The 14,734-nt window shown below is 38.9% G+C and overlaps 1 protein-coding gene and 1 long non-coding RNA gene across 3 annotated transcripts in view; one reads left to right on the top strand and one right to left on the bottom strand.

The window, feature by feature from the left end:
• Positions 1 to 5,629, top strand: part of CACNG2 (calcium voltage-gated channel auxiliary subunit gamma 2) — a 149,698-nt gene extending 144,069 nt beyond the window's left edge. For both annotated transcript variants that reach the window (XM_014074540.2, XM_014074539.2), the window contains one exon: positions 4,724 to 5,629. In XM_014074540.2, the coding sequence (XP_013930015.1) occupies positions 4,724 to 5,259 (536 nt within the window). In that variant the 3' untranslated portion in view covers positions 5,260 to 5,629. The remainder of the gene's footprint in view (positions 1 to 4,723) is intronic.
• A 3,614-nt stretch (positions 5,630 to 9,243) lies between these two features.
• LOC148044071 (uncharacterized) lies at positions 9,244 to 13,047 on the bottom strand. The gene is made up of 4 exons (XR_015697714.1): positions 12,897 to 13,047; positions 12,593 to 12,690; positions 11,515 to 11,646; positions 9,244 to 9,536 (listed from the first exon to the last, which is right to left on the bottom strand). It is a non-coding gene; the product is annotated as an uncharacterized LOC148044071 (long non-coding RNA).
• Between the last annotated feature and the right edge of the window lie 1,687 nt (positions 13,048 to 14,734).

Genomic DNA, 14,734 nt, shown 5'->3' with positions numbered 1-14,734 from the left:
TCACAGAAATCAAAAAGGAGGGAGGGACCCAATGTGTTGGGAGGTAAAGGGAACAACCGGCTCCCAGAGCATTGGGATGGGACATAAATGAAAAGGAAAAGACCGGGAATGCTAATATTTCCCAACTCCAATCACAATTATTCATTTCCTCATCTGAATTAAATCATGCAAAATGAAAAAGGAGATGTTCTACTCTTAAGTGATTGCAGGAGAGGAAGAATGCATTGCAGTTGCATTCAATGTTTCAGAGTTGCAACCTATTTTAGGGGAAGTCCAACTAGATTTGACAGTGGAAGAATAATTTGTTTAAACTTGTGTCTGTCTCACTTGTGCATAGAGCTGGGAACAGGAGGTCCAATCATAGAGCAACACATGGATATGACTAGTGCCCTCTATTTTCTTCATTGGAATTTCTCATTACTTCCCTCCCCCACCCCTCCAAAACCCAGCCAGATTCAGTTCTGTGCTGGAATTCATTGGAAGAAAAAAAAAATAAACAAACTAAAGTCACACCAAGCAATAGCATGATGAACGATAATGTATCCACAATGTTTTCAATATATGGTGAGGGCAGGTGGAGTATATATCTCACATATTCACCTGCTCTTTTGCTCTAAAAACCAGACTCTTCCACCCTCATTTGGAAATCCTGAGATGTAGTTCCACCTTCACTTTAAATCTCTCCTTGCGTGAAACTTGGGCTTCTCAATCATGTCTAAACAAATAGACCTTCTGCTGTCATACTTAGTTTGACCCTGGCAAGGCAATACAGTGCCTCTAAAATTTCAGAGAGAATTCAGCTGCCTTGCATACATTGTATTCAGACAGGATTTTTTTTTTCAAGTGCATTGTTTGTAATGTGATTTCATAAATGTTAAAAGTAACACTAATGAAAGCAAACCCAAGATCCTGGATGACAACCTACATATTTGGCAAAGAACATCAGACATGTGTCCCTCCTATTCCCATTCTCCTGATAGTTCCCTATCAGTGCTTTCCTAGGCTGAACATGTTCTTTTTGCTCTAGGAAGGAAGTGGCAAGTCTGTTTAGGCATGTGCCAAATATGGTACTTTATACAGAGAAACGACTCTGTTGGCCACAAGAGAGAAGCCTAACTGCTGCCTCTTTTTGTTTTTACCCCTAGTGTAATGTTTCTCAATCTTGAAGTCTGCCTATCTTAAAGTTGCCAAGGTTGAGAAGCAGTGCCCCAGTAGAAGACTTTTCATCTTTTCTTTGACCATAGATTGGATGGCGATGTGGATAATCTTTCACCAGAAGAAAAGAGCATCTTAACACATAAAGTTTTTTTTTTTTACATTAGGCCCTGTTTACTACCGGTAGGTTGTTTTAAGAAAGAGCAGCTCAGAAAAACGAAGAAATTTTATTTGGCCTCCTATGCCTGTTTACTATTGAAAGAATAAGCCTATGTTTGGGCTTTACCACTGCAGCATGCAGGTGAAGACTCACAGGATTGAATTTCTTCCATACCAAAATAAATAGTAGGAAAAGAAATCCCTCCATATCAAACAATAGATATTTGTTTATTATTTCAATTTGAATCTTGCCTTTCCATTCATAGAACTCAAGGCGGCTGACAGACACCAACATTACTGTATGTACATCCATTTAAGTTAGGTAGGCTGACCTAATAGCTAAAGTCATCCCCAAACCAATTAGAAGATCCTGGCTGAAGACCAAAGATTCATTCATTTTCCAAAATGCATTTCCTAAGATAATTTGTATCATAGCTTGGGAAAATGCAGCAGACCCCACTCAGAGGGCCTAGAAGTCTCTTAAATCAGGGACATGCTTAAGGCTGTCTTTCTTTAGAAGCCAAATTAATATCTACACAAATAGAAAGTTATTCAGATAAAAGAATCTAAGCTCCTGTATCCTATAGTCAACAACATAAAATATAACTTCCTACGTTACACTTAGAAAACAACCTAGAGATATGTTAGGACTGGTATTTTGAAGTGTTAAGTCACATAGCAGCTGCATTTTGCACAAGTTAAAATTAATTTTGTATTTACCTGATGACATACGTTGCCTTTATGTTCAAAGAACAGCTTTAAGACTGCCACATATGAAACATGTTGCAGTACTTTTAACTATAATGTAACAAAAAGGACAGGTAACTATTGCCGAATCTAAGCAGCTCAGGAAGAATTGCAGCTATGCATTAGGCATAATTTTGCAAATACAGTCCTTGGTATAGCCATTATCTGCAAATCCAGAGACAATTGGAGGTGGAGGGCTGCCTGATCTTTCAAGAGAAGTAGAATCCCTCCAGAATATATACTCATTGGCCAACATTACAGGTTAGAAGGAATCTTGGGAAAAATCAGATGCCAGGAAGAAAAGTTCTCGCTTAACCTTTCTTCCAATCATCTTCTTTCCTAGGTGTAAATATTTCCAGATACAGAAGCGCATTTTTTTTTAATGGAGGAACATTTGATCATGTGAACCCTGGCTGCAATAAGAAGTGGTACAATTTAAACACAGGTTTTTACCTCAGTGAACTAGGCCAAAATAAGGCCTAAGATATATACCCTTTGTGTAAAAAGTCCAGCTTTATAACATCCTCTTTTAAGCAATGAAAATGTTGGAGTGTGTATGTGGGCTTCTTTAAGAGCCTGTCTCTCTATTTGTGGCATTTGTCTCTTGTTTCAAATTATTCTGTTCATATGTTGATTGTGGCAGCATCTAGTGATGAAAGTCGGTTATTAATTTTTCTCCCAGAATGCCTGTAACATTATACATACACTCCACATGGTAGGGGAAAGTTATCACCTTCACACATTAGGGGTTTCCTGAAGATATTTGCCTGAAGAGAATGCTGGATTAGATCAACCTTTGGCCCGATCCATCAGGGATCTCATGTTTTAAAATCAATGAAGAGTCTAGTTCAACATTTGTGATGATACTTGTCCATTCCTTCCTATTTCCACTATTGGCTAAATTATATCAATGTTCTGCATGGGGCTTTCATGCAGTACTTTGGCGCATCTGATTTCAATGAGACATCCAGGATCTCGTGGTGATCTCCCCAGGATGAGGGTCTAGAATGCAACCAACTTTGGGAGTTTGAATTAAAGATGCCCATAAACATAGCAGGCAAATCATTATTTCAATATTCATATAAGCCTTAGCTTAGTTAGAAACTGTACAACATCTGTCAATGAGAGTCCATGCTGCATCTCCTCTCACATAAAAGGGCTCAGGTTTTGTACATGTAGGCTCATGATAACTCTAAGATTAGGTCTTCTGCAAGTAGGCCTCCAAAACCAGATAATTACAACAGAGATACAGAAAATCTTAATGTTGGCTGCCATCTGGTGGCTGTCCAGAGATTTGCAATCCTAGTAAGGTATGCCAAGCTGATGTGTAATTCAGCAGTTGTTTCACTTTCTTTATATTTTAGTTTGCTAAAGATCAATGATGACCAGATAGCAATATTTTATTTAATGCCCATTTGCATAATTTCCCAAGGTGGCAAAATTTAGGTCTAATAAATTCCAGTTTAACAAAAGACATCAACAAAACGGAGGCACTGCAATATACCCTCTAACCAAACTCTAGATGTAGAAGTTCTCTGTTTTTTTATCCCTTCGACTCTAAACTCACAAAAACTACCAAAACAGGGTAAAGTTGTTTGTTTAGTAAAATGGCATCGTAATAATGATTTAATCAGGAAAGAACCTCTGTCTTGAGATTCCAGCAAATCATAATAGGTTTCTGTGGACAAAAAAAATGTATAATTCTGTTTTAAACACAGAACCTTAAAAAAAACAAATAGTTTTCCAACATACAATGAAATGTATCTCCAAATAGGATAAGGAATTCAAGTTGGTGAATGTTATACTGTGGATATGGCAATGTCTGTGTTAAGTTGGTGCAATATAGCATATAAGAAATCAGTACAAGAGTGCAAAAATATTTGAATAATAATCTATATGGCTGAACATATTAGGATAGTACTTACAATAATAGATAGTGGGCAAGGATATTTTGGATGCAGATGTATTACTGACAGGCACATAATAGATGACCCATTTCAGAGGTCATCTAGCTTGTAATGTATTGCCTCTGAGCTTTAATCTTAGAAAAATCCCTCAAAATATATTTTTCTATGTATTAATAAATAAGCTTACAACCTATCGAAAGCATCAATTTAAAGCTGTAGAGAGAAAAATCAATGTCATCAAATGGTGGAGGCAATTACTAGTCCAAGATAACACAAACACAGATTCACATATTTGCTAGAATTGTGTTGTGTTTCCTCTACTGCAGTTCTATATTTTTGTAATCCAAAGTAAGGATTTTAATTGTTAATATTAAGCAGAACTGAGCTTCCTAGCTGTGCTGGCTAAGGATTGTACAACTTGAAGTCCAACGTGTTTGGAGAATATAAGGTTGGGGAAGGCTGCTCTAAAACTTTTTTCAAAAGGAATCTGAGTCAGAAAGTGTCACCGTGATGTGAATACATACAATATTAGAACATTCAGAATCTCAGAAAAATCCCCAAATGCTATCTTTCAATGGCTGTCCTGTACTATTAAGCTTTTCAAACTGGCCATGCCATTGATCCTAGCAGGAAATAGATCAAAACATCTCAGTAGCAACAGAATAGTCCCCCTTGACTACAAAGCCTCTTCTAATTATATTAGTTATGCATAAGACACATTTTATAACTTTTTTTCTCCTACTCTTTGTCCACAGGTCTGAGTAATATAATTGGCATCATTGTGTACATATCAGCCAATGCTGGAGACCCCTCAAAAAGTGACTCCAAGAAGAACAGTTACTCTTACGGATGGTCCTTCTACTTTGGGGCCTTGTCCTTCATTATAGCTGAGATGGTTGGAGTGCTGGCTGTACACATGTTCATTGACCGGCACAAACAGCTGCGTGCCAGCACTCACACCACGGACTACCTCCAGTCCTCTGCCATCACCCGCATACCCAGCTACCGCTACCGCTATCAGAGACGCAGTCGCTCCAGTTCCCGTTCCACTGAGCCTTCACACTCCAGGGATGCCTCTCCTGTTGGGATCAAAGGGTTCAACACCCTCCCATCCACGGAAATCTCGATGTATACCCTGACCAGGGACCCCCTGAAGGCTGCTACTACCCCCACAGCTACCTACAATTCAGACAGGGATAACAGCTTCCTCCAGGTACACAACTGTATCCAGAAAGAAAACAAAGACTCTATCCACACTAACACAGCCAACCGCCGGACCACCCCTGTATGAAGCTGTCACGAGGGGCTGAAACTGGGGGACAGGGAAGGTGGGAGAAGGACTTGGGTGCAGGAGGGAGGAACAGTAGGGCGGGCCTGTAGGGGCAAGAAGAAAGCAACCATAGGAACCTTCCAAAAGCAAAAAACAACAACAACAGCAAGCAAACTTAAGTGAAACATCCAAAAAGAAAGAAAAAAAAGTTTTAAAAAAAGGAAAAAAATAAAAAATAAAAAAATCAAGAGAAAGAAATTTAAAAATATAAAAAATAGAAAATAAATTTAAAAGAAAATGCATGATTTCCCATGTACCATTATTTTAACATTTAATAAAAGCAGATTTAAAAAAGGAACCAAGAAATAAAAATAATAATAATAATTTTAAAGCAAGTGGGAAAAAGAGGAGGCAGCTCTTTGGATTGGAGGGAGGGGAGGGGGGGAAGAACTACTCTTTTAATTTCTTAGTTTATTTTTATTTTCATTTTTAGCCCATTGTGAATTTGCAACTCCCTGGCAGCCTCCAGCCAGAAATGAAATGCAGTGACTTTGGTGTCTACCCTATTTGTACATGCATTGGGGCTACCTAATTTTTTTGAACCCGCCACCCCAGGAATGACTGGGGATTCAACGTGTCCTTGTTGGTCCATAGAGCTTAACAGTCACCTTCTTTGTCCTTGGGGATTGGCAAGGTTAGTGCCAGTGTGCTGATCTCCAGGTCTCAGGATGTTAAAGCTAAGCAGCTCAGCCTCATTAGCCTACGACTATTCTGGGGTTAACCGGGACATTGCAACAAAGAAAAAAAGCTTAATATAAAGTGGCATTTTTTAAATAAAACAGCTATAAATAAATGTAAATATAATGAGGGGATTTACTTGCCAGAAAGTGAGATAGTATTTTTATTTTCATCTTTTTCCAACTTTAAAACTACGAAAACTAAAATCTTAGAAGAAAATCAACAGCACTTTTTTTTTTAAAGATACCCTGGTACTTGACGTGTTCTTTGACATTAATAGCATTCCCTCCCTCCCCAGTTCCCTTGCCAGTCATGAGAATTATGGACTAAGAAAACAATCTCCCCATGGAGAGAATGAGGCCACTATCATTTGGTTTAGAGAAATTGATAAAATATCTAGAGATTGTTCTCGCCCTGTAGCAGGAATATCCATGGGGCATGGTAAAAAAAATTGTCAGGATGGTGGCTGCAATGGTGTGATCAAAACACCACCCTTTTTTAAAATGTGCATTGTATATAAAAGCAGGCAGAACTCTGCTATTTTGACTTTTTTTTTTTTTTACCAAACTCTGTGGAGACCCCTGTCTTGCGGTCATTTGCAAGCTTTAGAAAGATGCTAGGCAAAGTAGCTACTATTTGCTCACTGACCTCAGCTTCATTTACATCGGTAGCTTTTCTGCTTTGTGGATCAATCTTGCCAAAACCATTGAAGTTCCTCTCATGTACACTGAACAGGCTGTCATTGGCTGAAATTCAGCTCCGGTGCCAAATCCATAACACTAAAAGAAATATGCTCTGGTTTCCTTCTGTTGCTAGTGCTAGCCAGTCCCTGGCTGTACATTCAGTCTTGCCTTTCTCTGAGGCCTACTTATGGTGTTGCCATATGTAGTACGGGACAGTTTTATCTTTTAAATGAGCTTTTAAAAATAATTCAGAAGAGGAAATATTTGGTAAGTGCAGCTTTCCCTACCTCTGGAGCACAACATTTGGAAGAAACTGCAGCTTCTTCTTCTCTCTTTTTTTACCCCTGGTTTAAAGGCAGAACAGCCAAAGTGCTCCAAACATGGAATCTGGCAGCTTTATAGATTTCAACCGAATTTGAGAAAGGATCTCTACCTGGCCTCCCCTCACTGAAGACGTATCTGACAGGAAGAAAGCGGGGTGTATGTTCTATCACAGAGGTTAGCTAGATCATGTTAGGAAAGGAAGCTCTAGAAAATGCAGTAAGATAGAAAAGGAAGATGGTTGCAGGAAAAGAGAGATACAGAATACCTACCAAAACTCTTCCTTATTTTAGGGCTACCATACAACAACAAAGCATTCCGTATATTTGCATCTCTTTTTTGCATCTAGACATTGTCCAGATTTTTGCACCTCAGATCTGATGGTGTCAGCTCTTTGTGGTAGGTCAAGTCAAGAAACAGCATAGCGAGTATTCCAAAAATGTTCTTTATTACTGTCGAATAGAATAACAGAATCTTGAAAATTTGTGAGGGGCTCTTTCTGTCCATACTTATGCCAAACAAAATCAAGGTGGAGTTATTTTGAGTTTCTTTCTTTCCTCTTTCTCAGGATTATGTAAGCTTTTTCTAAAATCCCCCTTAATTGGCTTGCTAATTTCCAAGGCCAGGTCTCCATTCCTTTATTGGTGCCCTGCCTTGTTTATGGCCTTAAAGAAATATTGAAAACTTTACCCCAGAGGTTGCTAGAATCTTATGTGAAAGGAGTTCCTTTGACTTTACTAGTGAGTAAGAAACTGATGTTGGCAGGTTCCTACTGCCAGGTGAAGCCGTGTCTCCTATGTCTTGCACAATCTTAGCAAAATCTAAGATAAGGGTAAAAATAAAGCTATTAAAATATCTATTAAACATTCTTAGTTAAACAGTTGAAAAAATGAGCTTCCTATCTCTGCTGCTAGGCTTGGATGCTAAATTCTCAAAATTGCTCACTTCAGAAATAACTTTCAATATTTGACCCAGGATGGGAACATAAACTCTGCAAGGCAACCTTTACAATCTGAAGGTCCTCCAGGTGGCCACTGTTAAACAGTCTGAGAGTAAAAGTTGACATATCTGGAGGTCTTACAGTTGAAGAAAACTTTGTGGGGCAATAGTGATACTAGCTTTCCTTTTCAAGTATCTGATTGTCTTCCTCATAAATCATGTCATTGCTTCTCCTATTGCCTAACAGCCCAAAAAAGGACATGTTCCCTTTCTCATCTTCAATCCCTCTTAGATTTCAGACATAACATGCCCACAGCATCCATTTAAATCATCATGAAACTTGTTAAGAACATTTGGCGCTGCAGCAGCTGAGGGATCAAGAGTGTAGTACCTAAACAAGGTCTTGGGTCAGAGTAGAGATGTGGTTATACTGTTGGTGGCACTAAGTTAGCTTTAAGATGCAGATCAAGCTTTAGAAAAAATATATATAGAATTAATTCTCTGTGGTCTTGCAATATCTGAGCCTTTTATGTTGCCTTGAAAGAAGATTGGGGGTTAAGTAAACCTGACCCAGCCATTATATCCAGTACCTTTAGGTTTCTGCTTGATTTTTCCTGCTCATGCTGGTGCTGCTTCAAACTCAAAGAGCCTTCATACCCATAGCTACCCTGTACCTGCTGGGATCTATATAGCGTCAGAGAAAAACCTCTACCCACCCAATTTAATGCTGCTTCCTCCTAAGTTTATTCTCTTAGATACAAAAATGGAGTCCCACTCAGGGTAGGATGAGGAGCAATATATGAAACAGTGAGACAATAGCAGAATCAGTTCTTCCCCAGGCATTAGCTGATAACTCATTCAATACAATCCCAAAATAACTGGACAGGAACAAATTGAAATAAATACCAAGACACAGTATTGTTAGTAATCAGTATGGTGGTCTCCCATTCAGTACTGAGTGTTTAAATCTGCAACTATAGCCCAAGCCTCAGCCTGCCCATCAACGATGAAAGGGTTGGGAGGAGTTAAATAAGCTAATACCCAAAGCCCAAGAAATGAGTTAAAAATTGGCTTCCTATACTCCAGCATAAGCAGAGGACAGTATTTTGATTGAAATCCCAAAATTGTTATCAAGGACTTTGCTACTGTGATGTTCTTGAGTATTTCTAATAGAATACCATTGAATGAATATTTGTGCATATGCGAATGAGCATGTAAATGTGTATGAGAGGAGATGAGATGAGATGAGAGAGGGGGGGGGATTGGGACTGGTGAAGGTTTTGTTTTACTCCCAAGGGTATTGCTTATGTTCATCTCAAACCAATTCAACACAAATCTCCATTTTCTTTTCTTTTTTTTCAGACTGTTAAAAAGAAAAATTTTAAAAAGAGGAAAAATTTAAAAAAATCCTGGTACATGAAATAAAGTTTTTTTTAAAAAAAAATTATCACTTGGTCCTTGTTTATATGAATTTATCTTGTAGTTTGAAGTGAAGGCTTGTTCTTCCTTCCATTCTTCTGTGGAAAAATGTCCAAGAAAACAGGATTCAAGTTGAGGTGAATGGAAGCTATTTTGCCATGGTTTTGCCAAGTCCGGTTTTGCTAGCAGTCTAGATATCTAGTAAAATATGTAAAAGCAATAAGGTGCAATTGACTGGAATGGCTCGTTTTTCTCTGGCAGGCAGAGAAATATATTTCTTTGCCTGTCAAAGAATATAAATTTCCACTAATAGATTCATTTTGCAAATTATAAGAGCATTAATTCATACTATGAAAGTATCCATTCGGAACAAGTCAGAACCTAGAGGTGCAAATAGGTATCTTCCTATAAAAAATGTTTCTATCTATAGTCAATTTCACAAAGGTTTTCTGAAGTCAACGTTTAATTTTGGTTATGATGATTATTTTTACGCTGATTTATTTACCAAATTTAAAGAGTAGTTCAAAGTAGAAAAATATGATAAATTGTGAAAATATTAAGAATACAGAAAAAGTAAGCTGTCTACAATCAATAAGAAATACAAATCTAGAGTCAGTGTTTTTTTAAAGCCACTTGTACATCATGAGAAACATTTAAAGAAACAACATAATAAAAAACCAAAGAAAATTCTATAAGATGGAGTTCCCTTGACATCTTAAAAAAGAAGGCACTGAATACAACTTTCTTAATAAGCAATTTCATAAGTGTGACTCAATATGCCCTCTCTCCTATCCAGAGAAAACATTTTGATGATCTTAATTGCAATCTTTCAGGTATCTCTTACTTTTCTATAACTACATTTAAAGGTTTTTTTTTCAGATCCTGTGATAATATAATGTTTGTATGATCTAAACATTCATATCATCCATAATGGACCAAATCTGAGCCAGTCAGAGTTGCTTCAAATGGCGAAATGGGCAAAAACAGAAATAGAACACCTGTGGGGAAAAAAGATAATAACAATAGTAATGGGCACCTTGGGTACAATCCCAAAACAACTGGAACATCACTTGAACAGCATCATCATCAACAAATTCACTAACAATCAAATGCAAAAATAAAGGTAGCTTTACTCAAAACAGCTTACATCCTGTGAGAATAATTTAACACCATCAAACATAAACATATGCCTATCCAAGGTCTTTTGGAAGGACTCAATAGGTGGACAGAAATTCCAAATCCAGTCTGAAGATCTGGCTGACTGTGCGATGGACCATAATAACAAATTGCCAAAAAAACAAAAATCTCTGGATAATGGAACATGGCAGTATCTGGAGACAGCAAAAGAGAAGAGAAAGAACTGGAGAAGACAACAAATTAGAAAGACCTGCAAATAAAATAGAATGACCATGGCAAAAGAAAGCAAAAAGTAGTACCAATAGTAATAGATACCTTGATGCAATCCCAAAACAATTGGAAGCACCACTTGGCAACGACAAATTCACCATCCTAAATTGCAAAAGGCAGCTTTACTCGGAACAGCCTACATCCTACAATGATTCCCCTTATACAACAAAACATCAACATCTACCTATCCCAAGTCCTGAAAAAACTCCAGAGGGGGATATAAAAATGGCAAATCCAGTCTGAACATCTGGCTGCGATGAACCATAATAAATATGCTTTGTGGGGGAAAGTGATCCACTACAATACAAAGTGAAGCATGGAAACCTGAAACAAAGTTTCATTATTAACATTCTTGGACTCCAAGCCAAAGTGACTGAGTGCCCTGACAATAGATTGATATCAATAATTAATTGCATAGCACAGACAGGAAAAGCCCCCGACTCAATATCAGTAATAATGTCATCAGCCAGACTCAGCCTTAAGGCTGGCGTCTTGCTTTCCCTTGTCATCCATCCTGATCTGTATCTCTTTCTATTTTATGACCAGGTAGCTCTTTTTCATACTTCTCCACAAAATACAAGCCAACATCATTGCATCTGCCTTTTGCTTGGTCTTCAAAGTCACTTTAAACTGAATTATGGTGTCGTGAGGCTTTCTGAATCCCAACAAAGTTCTTAGTTCTGTGTCATTTTCTGCCGACCCTGGAAACGTGATTCAAACATAAAATACCAAGTCTTAAAAAAGAAAACCTACTTTTAAAGAATTTTACCTTTTCAATACCACAGCATGACAAAGCATGACCAGAAAACCAAGAACAAGGTTAAGAAGCATGTGGCACTCCTGTTGTTGCTGCAGTTCAGCTCTCTGGACTCCCAGCTAGTCCAACCAATGATGAGAAATCCTGGAAATTATAGTCCAAAAAAGCACAGAATGGTGCAACACATGAGGAAACCCAAACAATTTGCATTTAAGTGTAAGTACAAAATATTGTGCCTTTTGGTGTTTCTTAAAACATTAAGATTGCCTGTGCCATTCATTTCCTGACTTAGAAGTTTGGCCTTAGTAACATCTGATGTGCAATAGGTTTTTCTCCCCCCCTCCCGCCCAAAAAAACCCCCTGAATGTTATGTAAAAATGACTCACAATCAAAAATCATTACTTTAACCATCAACTCTTTTCAAAGGAATTAAAATTTTCTTTTATTTTAAAATTCTGTGTGCTACTTTTCAGAACCATATTTTCTCTGGCAGTTTACACTATGTTTATATCTAGGTCTCTAAAAGAGGACAAAGGTATTGAACATACAGTATACTATTACATTTTCCCAAACAAATGTAGCTTGCTAATTAATAAAATCCATTTCAAAAGTATTTTAACTCGTACTAAGGCAATTTTATATATTCATATAATAGAATCAACCCATAGCCTGTGAACCATGCAACTAAGCATCCTGTTCTTAATAAAATAACTATATAGATATATTTTCTATGTATCTATTTTCCAGAAGAGAAAGACACATTGTTTCCTGGCTGGTAGACTGTTAATGTGATGGCATCACTTTGCTTTGGAGATAATCCCATACAGATAAATTTTTCCTAACAAATTTAGGCCTAAATACTATTGTCTTGTGCTACTGCAAATCAACTTTTAAAAATTATTTTGGAATAGATATTTATTCAACTATTATCTTTTAAATAGCTCAAATCATGTTTAGATAATTGACTAACCTTTTTTTGTTTAAATTGACTAACGTTGCTTAATATTTGAATAAGAGGAGTCTTTTATGCACAATATTCCAAAGAAAATTAAAGAAAACTAATTTAAAAGGATCCATATGTTTTCCTTACCCAAAGAGAGAAGCAGACTTCCTAATGGCTTCCCCATTGACTTTGGTTGTGAGACGCTGGCATGGACAGTCAGAAATCAATCCTCCTCCTTGGATGACCTGTGAAACAAACTGCCACTTTGAAGTGGGGGGAGGGAACAAAAGTAGCCACAGACTGCAAGGAAAGCTATACTGCTGCTGCCCATTCTGAAATGTTCCCAAGCTTTTTCTCTCTTCTGGGGAAAAAAGGACTTAACCATTCACTTACTAGTGTCTCTCCCCCCACCCCACAACCCTGTCCTCCCCTCCAGTCAGCCCTCCCTTACCAGTAAGCATCCATGTTGCTCCCTTTTCTTCCCTCCACCCTCTGCTGTTAAAAGATTTCAAATTTCACCCTTGATTCCAAAGCTTGCTGATCAGGCCTAGCTGCCAGCTGATTGGGTGCAGGGGGCAGAGGGAGGCAGGAAAGAAGGTGACGATACAGCCTTCCCATCTTCCTTTGTACCATACAAAGCATGGCTTTCTGAGAGGTGTAGTGGGAAGACATGGTGACGCCGAACCAGGCACAACTTTCCCAAATGTATTCCTACAGCAATCAGGATCTCAGCATTTTGTAGGTTAACCCATTTAAGTTACCTTAGTTCAATCATTGTTGCCCTATACCAGAAGTGTCAAACTCACATCATCACGATGTTGTCAAGTGACATATTGGGACTTTTTTCCCGCTTTGCTAAACCAGGTGTGGGTGTGGCCAGTACATGACTTATCCAGCCCGTGAGCTGGGAGTTTGACAGCCCTGCCCTATACCTTCCAATTTCAGTCACTGAAGGTTACGGGCAAACAGAAATAAGAGTTTTAGTAGAATATAGATATGAAATTGAAATCCAATATAGACATGGATTTAACAATTATTTGTTTAGCAATCATCTAAACTTACAAAGGCAGGAGAAACAGTGACTAATGACTGGTCCTCAGACTTACAGCTGTTGGAGCATCCCCCAGTCAGGTGATCAACTTTGGCAACCAGCATGTATTTACAAGGGCGACTGTGCTTGTCCCACTCTCACATACACACACCATGGGTGTAAGGAGTCCTTATTAAGACTTCAGAGCCTGAATTTCCCAGCAATTCCCTGTGCTGACACCAGCTCAACCCCAATGTGTTCCACAGGCTACTCAAATGAAGCTAACACTCAGGGGTAGGTTCCTGCCAGTTCTCACCTCTTCTATAAAAGAGGTTCCACAAATCTACCATGCTGTTTAGAACCGGTTCCAGCTCCCTCCCCCCGCCCGTCCACACATCATCAAGATGAAGAGCGAGAGGAGGAATTCTGGGAGTTGCAGTCCACAAATCTTAAAGCTGTCAAGTTTGAACATCCCTGGAGTTTTTTTTCCTAAAGGGTTAGGGGTGCAAGGGTCTTGTAACTTGACAGCTTTAAGACTTGTGTGCTTCAAATGCCAGAGTTTCTGAGCCAACATTTTGGTTGCTAAGTACCAAGCCACTCCCACCCGGTCACATGGCCAGCAAGCCATTCCCACAAAGGAGGCCACACCTACAGAAGAGGTTCTAAAAAAATTTGAAACCCACCACTAGTCCTCAGGTCAAAGGCAACTCCAGTCCACTAGGCAAAAGCAAATTCCCAAGTCAAAGCCAAGGCTGCAAGGTAGGGCAAGGCCACAGCTTAAGAGACACGATCTGAAGTTCAAGGCAAGAACATAGAGCAAGGAAACAAACACATTGTTCCCAGCATCGTCTCCATCTGTCTGCTGTGCTAAATAGCCAATTTCTGGTGGAAGACCATCAAGAGGGGTGAGGTTGACTCCCCATGAGTAATTGGGCCGACTTTTGCTGTTCCTGCCTTTTCTCTACCCTTCATGTTCTTGGATCAGGTGAAGAAGGCAGTTCCTCCTCCTTTTTGCTGAACGGCTGCAACTGCATGCTTTGCCCACCAGAAGCCTCACAGCTGTCCTGCTGCAGCTGTGTTTCAGCCAAATCAGTCTCAGATGGCTGTTTGGAGCTCCCCTCCTGATGTGCCTGGGACTAGTTCATCCTCTTCTGAACTGACATCTGGAGATGCATCTGGGGAAGCATCCGGGGGAGTCATCACAGTTAGAGTTCCCAAGTGTGTGATCATCCTTTGTGACCTTCCCAGCCAGCTTCTGA

Source organism: Thamnophis sirtalis, unplaced genomic scaffold (genome assembly GCF_051295495.1).
Source record: "Thamnophis sirtalis isolate CommonGarterSnake01/CBP01778 unplaced genomic scaffold, rThaSir2_p1.2 scaffold_9, whole genome shotgun sequence".
Taxonomy (NCBI): Eukaryota; Metazoa; Chordata; class Lepidosauria; order Squamata; family Natricidae; genus Thamnophis; species Thamnophis sirtalis.
Note: the sequence above shows the minus strand (reverse complement) of the source record. Positions and strands in the feature narration are given on the sequence as shown.